Here is a 17,393-nt window from a genome sequence, read left to right as displayed (position 1 = left end):
CCTTGCCCCACATCTCCTGATGACAGCTCCCAAGGGCTTCATATAAATGTTAAACAGCATGGGGGACAAGATGGTATCTTGCAGCACCCCACAGCACAACAGCCAGGGGACCAAAAGACAATCACCCAATGCTATTCTCTTAAAACAACCTTGGAGACAAGATCAGAACCACTGTAAAACAGTGCCTCCAATGCCCATCTCACCAAATCAGCCCAGAAGGACACCATGATCAATAGTATCAAAAGCTGCCGAGAGATCAAGTAAGAATAACAGGGTCACACTCCTCCCATCCTTCTCCCGATAAAGCTCATCCATCAGGGCGACCAAGACCGATTCACTCCTATAAGCAGACCTGAACCCAGACTGGAATGTGTCAAGATAATCTGTTTCATCCAAGAATACTTAATTGCTGTGCTACAACCCTCTCAATCCCCTTCCCTAAAAAGGGGGTATTTGTGACTGGGCGGTAGTTGTCACAAACCAATGGGTCCAGGGGCTTTTTCAGGAGTGGTCGAATTACCGCCTCTTTCATGGTGGCTGGAACCACTCCCTCCTGCAATGATGTGTTGACCACACCCTGGATGCACTCGGTCAAACCCCCTCAACAAGCTTTAACAAGGCAAGAAGGGCAAAGGGCAAAAGGACATGTTGCTGGCCGCATCTTCACATGCACCTTGTCCACATCATCAAGCCACATCAACTGAAACCGATCCCAAGAAGTTGCAGCAGACATTGCATTGGACCCCTCACAGGGGACTACAGTAGATGTTGATGGGGCATCAAGATTGCTATAGAGGCGAGCAACTTTACCCTCAAAGTGCCTTGCAAACAATTCAATGGGCCTCTGAAGGGTCTAAAATTCCTTTTCCTGGAGCTGATGTCAACAGACCCCTGACAATATGGAAACGCTCCACTGGATGGCTACTTGCCATAGTGGCAGAGAAGTGGGCCTTCTTCACCGCCCTCACTAGCACACAGTAGGCACAGTTATGATGTTTTACTCGTGCACTACCAGCCTCACTGCACATCTTTCACCACTTGCACTCTAGCCGTCGTCCAGCCTGTTTCATTGCCCTTAGCTTACTGGTGTACCAAGGTGCAAACTGGACTCCATAATGCCAGAGAGGGTGCTCAGGGGCAACCGTGTCAAGAGCCTACTGCATCTCACTGTTACACAGAGTGAAAAGGGCTTCAACAGGGTCACCTGCTCTATCTAATGGGAACTCTCCCAGAGCATTCAGGAATCCTGTGGACCATATTAATCTGTCCACCACCCCTGCAGGAGAGGGTCAGAGTCATAAGTCTAAACTTCACCAGGAAGAGTCTGATCATGACTGTGGGATGACATTCACACATCCCCCATCTCCAGACCACCCCTTCCTCTATCTGGAGCCCTGCCCTATGCATCAGACTGGTGACAACTTGAGATAGCCCCATGGTCGTCATGGAGGCCATGAAGTCCCGAGCTGGAACACCAGAAGCAGCCTCATTATGAGCATTGTAATCACCCAGGACTATTGTTCTGGGCTCCTCCAATACCACAACCAAGACGGCCTCCACCAGCTCAGTCAGAGAAGCTGCTGGGCAGCAGGGTGGATGTTACACCAGCAGCAACCCTAGTTTCCTGTCTCCTTGGCTTGACACCAGGTGCAGGCCCTCACAGCCAGCTCCAAGACAGAGTGGTTTCCTGGTGACAGAGATGGATGTTCTGTGGACCACAGCAACTCCTGCCCCGTCTCTGCAGCCTGTACTGATGTCATACCAAGTATCCAGGTGGGCAACGTCGGGTCAGATCAGCTCCTCCCAGCTTCACCCACCCAGGTCTCAGTAATGCACACCAAATTGGCACCTTCATCCATGATCAGATCTTGTGGTCTTATTGTGTACCGATCTGGTGTTAAACAACAGCACACACAGGCCAGTGGGCATAGCAGATGAGCAATGAGGAACCTGTCCATGGGAGGAGTAGGAGTGAGGAATAAGGAAAAAATAGCCTTGCCCTTGTCTTCTGTGGTAGTTCACCACCTCCCCATGGCTATACCTCCCTCTACCCATGATCACTGAAACTAAGGTGGCATCATCCATATCCCTCTTTACTAAGACTCCTGATAAGGACACAATAATAGCCCACCAACAAAACCTACCTGAACCGGTTATCCCAGTAGGCCTCTGTCTTCCTCATCCTGGTGCCATCCAGATTTTCTGGAATATAACTCCCATCATTCGTGGCCATTGGTTGTGCTTGCTGGGCTGATGGGTGCTGTCATGCAAAACATCTGGAAAACTCCAGGATGAGAAAGAGCGTCTTACACTACAGATTTAAGCCAGATTTCATGAATTTCCAAAATTACCTGGAAGGAAGTCATGACAGTTTATAAATTGTGCCGCTCTGCTGATTTTCAGCCTACATATGGCCCTGAAATCTACAGAGAAAGCTTCCCTGCAGCCACTCAGAAACATGACACTCGCCCAAGCAAATTTGATCCATATAATCTGAATATATAAATATACATACATATGCACTATCAGTTGTATTATATCATGATAAGGCTATCCAGCTATACCTTTTCTCACTTCTTCTCTTGGAAGGGATACGTGACTCATACTCTGAAACAATTGCATCTATATTTTCATTAGGGCCATTTTTCAGTTCTTAGCATGTAAAGTGGATACCTTATTGAAAAGGGGGAATATCTAATATACCTGCATGCACAGTTGGAGATATGCAGTGCCTTGCAAAAGTGAACAGACCCCTGACCAATGCTCTCATATTACAAATAGTACACTGTAATTTCATTCTGTATGATTTTTTTATTTTGAAACACTGACACTCAAAATCAATTATTGTAAGGTGACAATTTTTTTATGTTTTAAGGATCATAAAAAAACTGAAACATGTTGCTTGCATAAGTATTCAACCCCTGTGCTGTGGAAGCTCCCAGTTGACACAGATGAAAGAAATTGACCTATCGAGGACACAATTACCTTGCCATTGGGCTCCACCTGTGAAACATTAAAGTTGCTGTCACATTGTCAGGATAAAAACCCCACTGTTGAAGGATCATTGGTCAGGCTGTGGATCTGAAGGAAAATGAAGACCAATGAGCATTCTAGGGAAGTGAGAGATAATGTAATACAAATGCATAGATTAGGAAAAGGGTACAAAATAATATCCAAGTGTTTGAATATCCCAGTGAGCACAGTTGAATCAATAATCAGGAAGTGGAAACTGCATCACACCAACCAGGCACTGCCAAGAAAAGGCCGTCCCTCAAAACTCAGTGCTCGAATAAGACTTGTGAGAGAAGCCACAGAGAGGCCAACAATCACTTGGAAGGAGCTACAGCGTTCAGTGGCTGAGAGTGGAGTAATGGTGCACCAGTCAACCATATCAAGAGCTCTGCATAACACTGGCCTGTATGGGAGGGTGGCAAGAAAGAAGCCGTTACTCAAAAAGTACCATCTGAAAGCACCATCTGAAAGCACATCTGGAGTTTGCCAGAAAGCATGAATGTACCCCAGTTGTGATGTGGGAAAAGGTTTTGTGGTCAGATGAGACCAAGATAGAGCTTTTTGGCCACAATGCAAAGTGCTATGTGCAGCCCAAACCGAACACTGCCCATGCCTCAAGATGCACCATCTCTGCAGTGAAGTATGGTGGTGGTGGCATCATGCTGTGGGGGTGCTTCTCATAAGCAGGGACTGGGCATCTTGTTAAAATTGAAGGAAGAATGGATGGAGCAAAATGCAGAGAAATTCACTAATAGACAAAAAACCTTGCGGTTTAAGAATGTACCTATAGCTAACAGATATTTCTATCAAACTTTAAAAAGCAGGGAAATGGGGCAGCTATAGTGAATGCACCAGGGGAGCAGGAGACCTGACCTCTCTGAGATATTGTACTGCCCTACAAATTTGTAAAAATGCAAACACCATTTGGGTTGGTCTTTCACAGTCCAATCCACTTCCTGTATAGCTTGGAAGAATTTGGTAACATGTGCCTCTCAGGGCAGAGAGGAGGGGAAGGAGGGGATTGAAAGAGAAGGGGAGGGGAAGGGAGGGGTGAAGGAAGGGGGGAGGGGAAGGGAGGAGTGAAGGAAGGGGGGAGGGGATAGGTGGGAGGAGGAGGGTAGGGCAGGTTTATTCATTTGCATGCTTTTTGAGTTCACTGGGATTTATTCCTGTGTAATCATGCTTAGGATAGGTGAAACTGACCCGGGGGAGGAGGAGGGCAGGAACAGGGAGGGAAGGGGAGGGGGAAGAGATTGAATGGGTGGGAACTGGGCAGAGGGGAAGCCCCTTTCCTTGCTAAAAGGAAAACATTGTGAACAGTATCATTCTTTTTCAGGGTTTCCCCCACCTTTTTATTCTACAGCAGGCACGTGTAGCCTCACACCCAAATTTAAACTAAAGCCGTCCCTGGCCACATCCACACCAGACCTTTATTTCACTTTAGACAGTCATGGCTTCTCCCAAAGAATCCTGGAAATTGTACTTAGTGAAGGGTGCTGAGAGTTGCTAGGACACGCCCTGTTCCCCTCATAGAGCTTCACTCAGAGTGGCTGACTGTTAAACCACTCTGGTCACTGGAGCTCTGTGAAGGTAATAGGAGTCTCCTCTCAGTCCCCCCACTTCCCAGGATTCTTTGGGAGAAGCCATGACTGTCTAAAGTGACATAAAGATCTGGTGTGGGTGTGGCACCCTGATTAGCCAAGCCAAGCAGCTGTGAGTCTGGCTTTTAGAACACTGACACTTGGTTCTTACTGAGCATGCCCGGCCTTATCATTGAGGTCAATGCTACATTTCTTAAATTAATTAAAAATCAGCCAGGCAGTTTTTAAACTTTTTAACCGCAGAAGATGAAGGTCAGAGTATGGGGCAAAGTCAGTAATAGGATTACAGGTACTCTGTGAACATGGCTGATTTTTTTTTATCATTAATTTTTATTCAAATTTTTCAAAGACAAAAAACAAAACAAAACAAAAATAATTAAACAATAAAATAAAATGTCGACTTCCGATTTGTCGCAGATCAGTTATAGGTCTACAATATATAACAATCCTGTCTCTTAAATTATATTATAAAATCACTTTCCTCCAGTAGTTATCTTAATTAATCATCAAATCTCATAAGCATTACTTTATTCTTTCCACAAAAAGTCAAAGAGAGGTTTCAATTCCTTGAGAGATATATCTTTCAATTTTTCTCCAAATAAACATGTCGATTAGTCCATCTCATCAAATCTGTTAGGTCCAATAATTTCAATAGCCATTCTTCCATTATCAATATTAATTCCATCTTCCATCTTCAATAATCCTGTTAAGTCCAGTAATTTCAGTAGCCATTCTTCCATTATCAGTATCCCATAATAATCTTGTTGTCATAGCCATAGTCCAAATAAACATATCGATTAATCCATCTCATCAAATCTGTTAGGTCCAATAATTTCAATAGCCATTCTTCCATTATCAATATTAATTCCATCTTCCATCTTCAATAGTCCTGTTCAGTCCAGTAGTTTTAGTATCCATTCTTCCATTATCAGTATCCCATGATAATCTTGCTATCATAGCCATAGTCATATAATAAGAGTCTGATGGGGATTTCCTTTATCAGAAATATTTCCTTGCCATCAATTCTGAATATGTTGCTGAAATATTGTTGTAAAGTCATATCTCTGTTCTTCTTTTTTACAAAATGCACTGGCTCATCGCTTGAGAATTTTTCCATTGTCACATATCTGTAGTTAATTCCATAGATTTTTTCTATGTCAAGCTCCATCACATCATTCCAGTCCAGAAAGTTATCCAAGACATTGATAACTTTATCACTAATATCTTCATTAATTTCTTCAGAGACAACGTTGAGTTCCAAACAGTAAACTTTATTTCTAATATCCGTAAACTCCAGATCTTTTTCCAGTTCCACATTTGTTCCAATCTCCAAGGCTTGTATCTTCCCTTTAATTTTTCTTTTCTCATCTCTAATCTCAACAATCTCCTCTCTCACAGAATCCCCTATTTCTTTAAGCTCCTGCGTCATTTTGCTAAGTTCAATTTTCATCTCCTGTCTACCCTGTCTCAGGGTTTGTTTCGTTATCACAATCTCATCCATTATTTTCTGAAACATAATTTCTTCCATGGTCTCAGTCACTTTCCTGGTTGCCATTCTTTAAACCACAAAAACAAAAATTATTTCAGCCACAATTGGGTTAATATTCCAGGCTTACATCAGAGTGTAAACTGTACAGCCTGCCTTATCTCTTATATGTTCAGGAATACAAAACAAGTTTAGTTCCCAGCATCAAAACAGTTAGTGGCGTCGTGAACAAGCAGATTCGTCAAAATGAAATAGACCAAAAAGAAAATAGTCCCAGACATATAATACTCCAAAGTTCATAAATCAAATTTATTTGTGTTTTTTCCCTCTCGAAATAGAAATCCCTCTTCCGTTAGTATCTTTAGAATGCACTTCCAGGCCAGCTTTTTGCAATAAAAACACAGATAAGCTTTTTCAATTTCTTTCCTCCTTAATTTCGTAAATAGAAGAGAAGAGTTATAACTCACCAGAAATTCTTTATAGCTGATTCATTGACAAATCTCTTTTTGCTGTAACAATTTAAACCAAGTGAAGAAAAAATAGAAAGAAGGATGCTTGCCTGTTAAAGTCCGTTTTTCTTTGTAGAAAAGATAAACGTGTCGCTAAATCAGTTAGAGCTTGCTGGAATGTCCGTCCGGCATTGCTGGCTGAACCTTCTCTCATAAATTAATTATGAAATCCAGTCCTCCCAACAAAAACAGGCTTTGTGGTTAATCTCTACGTTTCTCCCTGCCCGGGAGAAAATCTTTACCAGTCAAAAAGAACGTTCTGACTGATTTTAGAACTGAAAAAGCTTCTTCTGAGACGAAAGCTTGTCTCAAAAAGCAGGCACAGGCGAAGTCATCCTTCCCGGAAGTCAACATGGCTGATTTTTAATTAATTTCAACAGATTATGAGAACAGAAAAAAGTCCAAATGGGGTTTGGATTTTCTCTCTTTTCACACTTTGAACTCTCAATTCTCTCTGACTGTTTTGTCTATCACCATGAAAATTGAGAGGGTTGCTAAGCAAGCATTTCTGAGTTCAGGACTATACGTTTTGTAAGGTTTTGTTTTGAAATGAGCTTATGGGAAGCATCAGAATGGCATGGGGTATTTTCAATTTAACATTGCGGAATGCAAAAAATTCATGCTGACTATAGTATACAGCCATTCTCATGGCTGTATACTACTGCAAGATAACCTGCTTCAGTCTGCTAAAAAACTGAAGCTTGGGAGGAAATTCACTTTTCAGCAAGACTATGATCCCAAGCACAAGGCCAAAGCAACATTGGAGTGGCTCAAGAACAAAAAGGTGAATGTCCTACAGTGGCCCAATCAAAGTCCTGATCTCAATCCCACTGAGAATCTATGGCACTGTTTGAAAATTGCAGCCCCAAAGCCACATCCAACCAACCTGAATGACCTGCAGCGAATCTGCCAAGAAGAATGGGCCAAAATCCTCCGACACTGTGTGCAAAGCTAGTACATACCTACCCCAAAAGACTTAAAGCTGTTATTGCAGCAAAAGTTGGCTGTACCAAATATTAATGGGGGGGGGTTGAATACTTACACAAGCAACATGTTCCAGTTTTGTATGTTACAAACATTTCCCAACCTAAACCAATGTCACTTTACAATAATTGATTTTGAGTTTCAGTGTTTCAAAATAAAATATCATACACAACAAAATTACAGTGTACTATTTGTAATTCAGTAATATGAGAGCATTGGTCAGGGAACCGAATACTTTTGCAAGGCACAGTAGATATAGATGCAGATAAAGTGTCTGAGTTAAAATATGCTGCATTACCCAGCGTTACCTCCAGTTCAAATGAGTCAGGTTGAATGTTTCTTGGCCTTTTCCTGCATGAACCTGCCCAGATGTTGATGTCTTCCTAGGCCTTGTGCCAAGGCTGTCTGCCGTTGGAAGTGAAACATGCAACAGGAACCAAACTAAGGATGGGCAAATCTGTCAGTTTTGGTTTTTTCCCCATTTCTCATTTTTCCCCGCCAAGTTCAGTGCTTCACATTTCGACATCAGTTTGTATATTTTTTAAGACTTCATGAAAATCCAATAGCATTTTAGTGTGCATTTCTCCTAATGCATACATTTTATATGAATTTTTGCCTATTATATATCTTTGCAAGCAATTCTGCCCAACATAATACATTATGTATGTTATTTTCACTAAAATACACATGTATGTACACTTACTCCTAGCATATTGTAAACATTCTTTGGTTGAAGAACTTCATGGCAAAATTTGAAGAAGTGCAAATTTCAAACTGTGGCTGTGTTTCAGTTCACATATTGCTTTAGGAAGTACAAATTAGGTAGATTTGTCTTTAAATGCAAACGGAATCTTCTTCCCTATCCTTACATCAGGCAAGGCTTCTTCTGTAGTGGCACTGACCCTGCCTGGTCCCATCTTTATTTTCTTTTCAGTGCCAGGTAGAAACCTTTATATCTGCCCAGGACTCATGGTCCCATGATTTTTTAGGTGTTTTGCTTGTAGATTAGGCATTGGGAACCTTTGGCCCTCCAGATGTTGCTGAACTACAACTCCCATCATCCTTGGCCATTGGCCATGATTACTAGGAATGATATGGGTTGTAGTTTAGCAACATCTGGAGGGCCAAAGGTTCCCCATGCCTTGTAGATATTAGGCTGGTTTATGTTCTGCTGCATTTTATGTTACTTTGGGATTTTAGTGTTTTGTTTATAAGCCATTCTTTGGATGAACAGTGGCTAATAAATTCCATAAAACAAATAAATAAAATAGTCAATTCTTCCTATAAGAATAGAACCAAGACTATTGCTGGAGTGCATTCCACACTGCTTGGGTCCTAGATTTCTAATGAAGCAGCAATTGCTTCTTGATGTTGATTGCTTGTACTGAAATAAATTACAAACTGCCTATCAGTCCCAGTGTTCCTTGTGCATAGGCAGGAAGGAGTGATAAGGTAAATACCCCCTAACATGTTATAACCTCCAAATGTTTTGTCACGAAAATATCACCGCCATCTTGGCACGCATGCATTTGCTGTCTTGCTGTGTCCATGACCTTATAAGGTAATGTTCTTTTGTAACAGTTTATAACTGAAATTATGGGATGCCGAGACACGGCCTGCACAAAGTGTATAAATACTTTCTGTTTCTGTATTTTTGGCGCGCTGTTGGCTGAGCTTGACTCCCTAGCGCCTTGCTGCAGCAATAAATCCTTTGTTGTACCTTTCTCTGGTCTGAATGTGTCATCGTCAAGTTCCCTTAACATTTGGCACCCCAGATGGGACTCTGACGAGACACTAATAGGCTGCGGTATTCCGCCCTCCTGAAGTGGACGGACTGGTGTGGAGAGGAAGACCGAGCGTTACCAAAGGGAGCGCGCCGACCGGTAATTTTCACCGATCGCCTTGCAGCACGGGCGGTCTGTCTCTCTGCCGGAACCCTCCACCGGGAAAGGAGTGAGACAACAAACGGTTCCTGTGAAAGACCAGCCGGCACCGGAATAGGGACCACCCCACCACATCAGAAAGGCAAGTATAGTGAGTCCCTTAGACAGTTCTGGCCAGTCCTTAAGGACTGAAGGGGGGACAAGGCCAGTCCCTCACCTGGAGCCGTAGGAAACGGGTTGGTGGGTTTCCTGTTGGCATGATTGTTGTGTGAAAGGTGTGGAATGGTTGAAAGCAAAATACCCAGTGACGAAAACCTGGAGTAAAGGTACCTCTGGACCTGGCTAAGCACTAGTGTTTCCTGCTCCTAGTGCCTCTGGCTCCAGGCCAAGTATCACCGAGGGTTAGTAAGCGCTAAAGGTACTCTGCCGGTAAAGCGGAATCCACACGGCCTATAGAAATTCCTTCTGTGTATCCTCCCCGTAGAGACCCCTTACTCTACGGTGCCTGAAATCCCTCTTTTGTTTGTCTTACTATCCTACTGAGTGAAAAGGACAGGCAGGATGGGGAAAGGACAAAGCACACCCCTAAATATGGCCGTAACCCATTTTAATAAATATTTTGATCAGTCCAAATGTAACCTGACAACTATGAAACAGAAGTGCCAAGAAAAATGGCCCAATATGGCCCCAAGCTTCATCTGGTGGCCAGAAGAAGGAACCTTTTATGTCCCTGCTGTCAGCCGTTTGTTTAACTATGTGATAGTGGACTCTAATCCTGGAGTGGATCTTGTTGGCGCTGACTACGCTTTGGGCTGGCTAGAAATTAGTAAACACCCCCCAAAGAATGTTAAAGCCATGCAGAAGAAGTTAGGAGATCGACCTGCCCGTTTGATGCTAAATTATAGTGCCTCTGAGGCTAAGGAAAGGACTAAAAGAACTTTGAAGAAACTAACGCCTGTTTTAAAGGAATCAAGTCAGCTAGAACCAGAACCACCTCCTTATGTGGCCACAACAGTCCTTAGGCCACACCCCCCACCTCTGCCCCAAGATCAAGACCAGGAGCCAGATACAGCTCAACCATCGCCTCCTGTCCCGGCCCAACGATTATATCCACAGTTGTCAGGGGCCTCTGGGAATGCCGAACCTTCGGCACCCCCAATAGAGGGAAACCAACTTACCCCTATACAAAATCACCTTCGTCCACGGCAGGTCAGGGAACCTGCCTCAGAAAAGGTCTTCACTGCACCAGTTCGAGTTACGGTTGGCATTGTGCCCCGAACAGACGATAACGGCCAGGTACAAGGTTTGGTGGTGGAGACTCGTTCTTATGTGCCTTTTTCAACATCAGACCTATTAAATTGGAAGAATCATGGCCCATCGTATGAACAGGACACCCGTAAATTTATAGATATGCTTGAGGGCATAGTTCAGGCCCAGAATCCTACTTGGGCCGACATTCAACAGTTGATGGCGTACCTCCTTACCAGTGAACAAAGAAGGACAGTTCAGAGTAATATGGAAGAAGTAGTGCGCCAAGCAGCAGTAGCTGCGAATCAGGCAGATCCTACTATCTGGATCAGAGAAAGGGCACCGGTCACAAACCCTAATTGGGCTTTGAATGCCATTGAAGGACAAAACTCTCAGACAATGTACCAGACATTGTTCCTAGATGCAGTCAAAAAGGGAAAGAAGAAGTTGATGAATATGCAAAAAATACATGATGTGGTCCAGAAGAAGGACGAGGCCCCAGGAGAATTTTTAGAGCGTCTACAAGAAGCATATCGAAAACACAGTCCCCTAGACCCTGAAGAGGAAGGGAATAGGTCTATTATTGTGATGAGTTTTGTGGCACAGTCAGCTCCTGACATCCGAAAGAAGCTACAGAAGACTGAGGGATTTGAGGGGATGCCCTTGTCACAGTTGAAGGCAATAGTAGATCGTGTATATAACAACTGTGATGCAGAAGAGGTTAAAGACAAGGAGAGGAGGATGAAGGAAAAAGCATGTTTGTTGGCAGTGGCCCTACAGGGGCCATCGGGACCAGCGGTTCCAGATTGGAGACGTGGCAGAGGAAGAGGAAGAGGAAGAGAAGTGATGGGAAGGAGTTCGTTAGATCGGAACCAGTGTGCCTACTGTAAAGGGTATAATCACTGGAAGAATGAATGTCCAGAGAGAGAAAAGAAGTTCAAAAGACAGATAGAAGGAGAAGCGACTATGAAAGGAGCTAGAGGATTGTTACAGGGAGGACTATATCATGGAAGACCATCGGAAATCGGAGGCAGGATTCCTTACCCCCAAGAGACAGAACCAGAAGAATCGTATCCCACACGGCCATAGGGCTGCCTACGGGCGAGCCCCCCCTGAGCCCGTAATGGAAATCATTGTGGGGGGAACTACTGTTACAGGTCTAGTAGACACAGGGGCACAACGGTCTGTTTTAAATATTCCAATTGGAACAGCTAGTCAGAATAACACCAGTATAATTGGAGTGTCAGGAAAAGCCACACTTGCAGTGAACTTAAAGAGCCAACCTGTTGCAATTGGATCTCAAGTTATTTACCATGAATTTTTGTACATACCTGAGTGCCCAATCCCCTTAATTGGTAGAAATCTTCTTTGTAAGATGCAAGCAACCTTGGAGTTTGCTCCAAATGGGCAAGTAAAGATGCAATCCCTACACTGCAGGGCTCCTATCTTGTTGTGCCCAGTACAAGAGGCTTGGAGGTGTCAAAAAGCAGTAAAAGCCCTCTCTGTAAAGGAGAAGGGGGTAGGTGAGTGGAAACTAATTAATTTAGTACCTGGAGTATGGGCAGAAAATAACCCAATTAGTCTGGCAGTACAGGCGGTACCAGTCCGGATAATCCTGAAACCTCAAGCCAGGCCAGTACAAGTTAGGCAATACCCGATCCCAACAGAAGCAAAAGAACCTATTCAGAACCATTTAGCCCGTCTTTTGAAATTAGGCGTCTTGATCGAAACCGCCTCCGCCTGGAATACTCCCTTGTTACCTGTGAAAAAACCTGGGACAGAGTGTGACTATAGACCAGTACAGGACTTGCGGGCAGTCAATGAATCTGTACTCCCAATGACACCGATTGTACCAAACCCTTATACTCTATTGGGAAGAATTCCTGGTAACAGTTCAGTTTATACTGTAGTAGATCTGAAGGATGCCTTCTTCAGTATCCCCCTTGACAAAGATTCTATATCTTTGTTTGCCTTTACTTGGGAGGATATTCGGACAGGAATCACCTCTCAGCTTTCTTGGACGCGGTTGCCTCAAGGGTTCTGTCATTCTCCCTCTATTTTTAGTCAACAATTGAATAAAGATCTGGAACATTGGCAAGAAACCAATGGACCCCTCCTTCTGTATGTGGATGATATCTTGCTCCCATGTCCCGACTTGAATAGTTGTAAGGAACATACCCTATCACTACTGAAGGAATTAGAACAATTAGGTTATAGAGCAAGCCAGAAGAAAGCTCAAATATGTCAAGAGGAAGTGGAATATTTGGGCTTTATAATAAGAAAGGATCAGAGACTTTTAAGCCCAGCGCGCACCAAGGCCATTACGACATTGCCCTTGCCCCGCATGAAAAAGAAATTACGAACAATGCTGGGAATGGCGGGTTACTGCAGAATTTGGATCTTGAATTTTGCCTCAATAACTAAACCCCTGTATGCTATGTTGCAAGGAAATTTACCGGAGAATGTTCCACTTGCATGGGAACCCATCCAGTTGAAAGCTATAGAAACCCTGAAAGCAGCTCTCAAAAGCCCACCAGCTTTAGGAATACCAGACACATCCAGGCCCTTCAAACTGTTTGTAGATGACCGAAAGGGAGTGGCAGTGGGAATGCTAACCCAAATTTTAGGCTCATGGGACCGACCAATTGCATATTTGAGTAAAAAGTTAGACACAGTTAGTCAAGGATGGCCAAGTTGTCTAAGAAGTATAGCCGCCACTTCTTTACTTCTAACTGAAGCATTGAAACTTACCTTTGGACAGACCATTTATGTCACCGCCTCCCATTCAATCAAGAACCTACTAGAAAAACAGGGTCCCAGATGGATGACAAGTTCCAGGCTTGTTAAATATACTGCTCAGCTCTGTGAAAATCCTAATGTAACTATTCAAGACCGATCTACTTTGAACCCTGCTACCTTAATGCCTGTACCAGAGCAGGAACTTGTGCATGATTGTGAGGAGGTAATGACCAAGGTATATTCCAGTCGCCCAGACTTGAAAGATGAACCACTGAAAAAAGGCCAAATTTTAGTCTGTGATGGGAGCAGCTACATAAAGGAAGGCTGCAAGGTAGCAGAATATGCTGTGGTGGAGCAAGGACGGATGGTGAGAAATGGGAAATTGCCTGCTGGAACTTCAGCCCATAAAGCTGAAATTATAGCCCTCACCCAGGCCTTACTAGAAGCAACTGGACAAGAAGTCACTATTTATACTGACAGCAAGAATGCTTTCTTGACTCTACAAGTGCATGGAGCCCTGTATAAAGAAAGAGGATTCCTAACCTCTGAAGGAAGACCAGTAGCTTATGCTAGTGAAATAAGGGCCCTCTTGGATGCAGTGTGGAAACCGTTAAAGGTGGCAGTGGTTCACTGCAAGGCACACACCAAAAAAGGGGGGCCTGTGCCAGAAGGAAATGCCATAGCAGATCAAGAAGCAAAGAAGGCCGCTATTTCTGGGCCTCCAGTGACTCGAAGTTTTGCCCACCTGTACTATGCAGAGATACCTGTTGGAATGAGCAAACCATATTATTCCCCTGAGGAGGAAAAAGAAGCTCAAGACTACGAGTTCAGGGACATAGATGGATGGAAAATCTTGGAGGATGACCGAGTCTGGATACCTCAAAGCTTAGCCTATGAAGTTCTGTCTAAAATCCATAACCAATGTCACCTGGGAAAAATAAATCTGGAAAGATTAGCTAGAAAAACTCTTTATATTGACCATTTATACAAATGGTGTAAATTAATAACAAAAGAATGTCTTACCTGTGCACAAGCAAATCCCCGTCGAGGACCAGGACTAACACTCGGGACTGTCCTTAAGGGTACACGACCGTTTCAAGTCATACAGATAGACTTCACCCACATGCCCCTAGCATATGGATTCAAAGTGTTGCTGGTGGCAGTTTGTACTTACACCGGATGGATAGAAGCTAGACCGGCAACAGGGGAGACAGCAGCAATAGTTGCTAAATTTTTATTAGAAGAAGTTGTGCCTAGATATGGACTGCCTTTACAAATAAATTCTGATAATGGTCCGGGATTTGCAAACGCTCTAGTAGAACATGTTTCTAATGCCCTAGGCTTAACATGGAAATTACATTGTGCTTGGAGACCGCAGAGTAGTGGAATGGTGGAACGAGCAAATCAGACTTTGAAATTACATTTGACAAAATTGTGCATAGAGACTAAGGAAAAATGGGTCCGGCTACTGCCTCTAGCCCTGTTGCATCAAAGATGTACACCTCGAAGTTCTGGTTATACTCCATATGAATTGATGTATGGCAGACCACCACCTTTACCAACAGGAGTAGAAATCTTAGGAGAGCAGGGACAAGTAACTTTTCAGAGGCAACTACAAGCCTTAAATCGAGTTATAAGAGAATTGCAGCAATATACTGATCCCAGCCCATTGCAAATCACCACTAGCATGCATAATTATAATCCAGGGGATAAAGTCTGGGTAAAAACGTGGGAAGACAAATTGCTACAACCTAAATGGAAAGGTCCGTTTGTAGTAATTATGGTCACCCCTACAGCCCTGAAAGTTGAAGGACAGATCCCATGGATCCATTGGACCAGAGTAAAGCCAGCTGCCAGTCCAGAATGGGAAATTGTTGCCATGTTACCAGAGACACTACGGATGAAGATCCGGAAAAGGGCCAATGTGGGCCGAAAGGATGTGACAGGAGAAGCCTCCTTGGGACCGGCAACCAAGTGAGCGAAACTCAAGAGGGTGTTGCATCCCCTACCGACCAGGAAAGAGTAGTGGGACACCACCCAAAGATACAGATTTGCCCAGCTTCAATTAAAATGCCCTGTTGCAAATTATCTTATTTAATTATGTTGTTCCAGTTTGGAGTTATACTAATACTGTTATTGTTCCCCCCCATTGCAAAATCGGTTAGCCCTAGATTACCTGTTATCTAAAGAAGGAAAATTGATGAAAATGGGGGGATTGAAAGGAATGATCATTACTATTGCTGTACTGATACTGTTACCATGCACTATGCCTATAATAATCAATGGATTGAGAAGTATAATTTCAGGTGCAGTAGAGACTCAGGTTGCCCGACAGATGGTGTTACAAGCTAACCGATATCAACCAGTACCCCATGAAGAAGAGAATAATTTGTAAAACAGTGTTATTGTTATGTAATACTTTAATCATTATAATAAGAAGTTAAAGTATTAAAGGGGGGAATGATAAGGTAAATACCCCCTAACATGTTATAACCTCCAAATGTTTTGTCACGAAAATATCACCGCCATCTTGGCACGCATGCATTTGCTGTCTTGCTGTGTCCATGACCTTATAAGGTAATGTTCTTTTGTAACAGTTTATAACTGAAATTATGGGATGCCGAGACACGGCCTGCACAAAGTGTATAAATACTTTCTGTTTCTGTATTTTTGGCGCGCTGTTGGCTGAGCTTGACTCCCTAGCGCCTTGCTGCAGCAATAAATCCTTTGTTGTACCTTTCTCTGGTCTGAATGTGTCATCGTCAAGTTCCCTTAACAGGAGGAGTAGCTGGTAGGAGGAAGAAAACACCATAATAATCAGGGATATGATGCCAGGAAGCCAGTGCTGCTAGTAGGATTTAGAGACCCATAATATATGTGAGCAAATGTCTAGCTCACAAAGACAGACACACCATACTGCAGGGCTGGGGAGCCTGTGCTCCCCCAGATGTTGTTGGACCCTGACCATAAGCCATGCTGGCTGGGGCTAATGGGAGTTGCAGTCCAATTAACATCGGGGGGGGGTCATAGGTTCCCCATCCCTTCTATATTGCTGTGTCTCGCTATAAGGGAGATAATACATGATTCTGTAATGAAAACGACCAGAAACATAAAGCTTTTAAGTGAATTGGTTTGTTTATAAAATGTTTGTGCTGGTCTCATATAGTAAACATCATCAGGATATCTTTATTAGAAGGGTCCGTGCTTCAACTTGGGTGCCTTGAATAGATCCTTCTTCACCTTGAAGACACCTGGAATCTTTCCAAAATACTCCACTTCAGCTTGGAATTTTTTCATCTAAAGCTGCTACACAACGCACACCTCTAGTAACAAGTAATGTTGGGTGAACTGACTCTCATAATTCACAATTTGCTTGCCAAGTCACAAATCTAACATAAATTTGATCAAAAGTTCTCTTTTATTGTATTTTCAAGCACCTTCTAATTTAAATTTAGAGTAGCCTCCCCCAACCTGATGCTTCCATATGTTTTGTACTCCAGTCCCATCATTCCTGAACATTGGTCATGGTGGATAGGCCTGATGGGTACTATAGAAAGTGGCTGAAAAGCCCTTGGACTACTTCATATAACTGTTAGTTTAAATTTGAAGATACTTTAAAATTTCATTGTTAACCAAGAACTTTTAACCAAATTTATAATGCTGGATTCATTACTTGTCAAGCAAATGGCATATTATGACAGGGCCAGTTCATCCAAAACGTTTCTCAAGTCACTCTAGACAGATGAAGAATACTTGAAAATTAGCTGTTACAGATTCTCAACCAGTTATCTAGCTTATTATGGCTTACCTGGGCTTCAGCCCTGGCATTTATTTTCAGCGCCAGAATTTAACCCAGGAATGTATGGAGAGAGAATAGATGAAAATGCCCCTGAACAGATTCAAAGTGTACTTTCCTCATCCCTTAGGATAG

General features: G+C 43.2%; 1 protein-coding gene across 1 annotated transcript; it reads left to right on the top strand.

Moving 5' to 3' along the window:
* The first annotated feature begins 11,846 nt into the window (after window positions 1–11,846).
* On the top strand, window positions 11,847–15,440 carry LOC133375586 (uncharacterized). Its single transcript, XM_061607333.1, has one exon. It carries the CDS (start codon window positions 11,847–11,849, stop codon window positions 15,438–15,440), a length of 3,594 nt encoding a protein of 1,197 aa, XP_061463317.1.
* Window positions 15,441–17,393: the final 1,953 nt, after the last annotated feature.

The sequence above is a fragment of the Rhineura floridana genome, chromosome 1, assembly GCF_030035675.1.
Source record: "Rhineura floridana isolate rRhiFlo1 chromosome 1, rRhiFlo1.hap2, whole genome shotgun sequence".
In the NCBI taxonomy this organism is placed as follows: Eukaryota; Metazoa; Chordata; class Lepidosauria; order Squamata; family Rhineuridae; genus Rhineura; species Rhineura floridana.
Note: the sequence above shows the minus strand (reverse complement) of the source record. Positions and strands in the feature narration are given on the sequence as shown.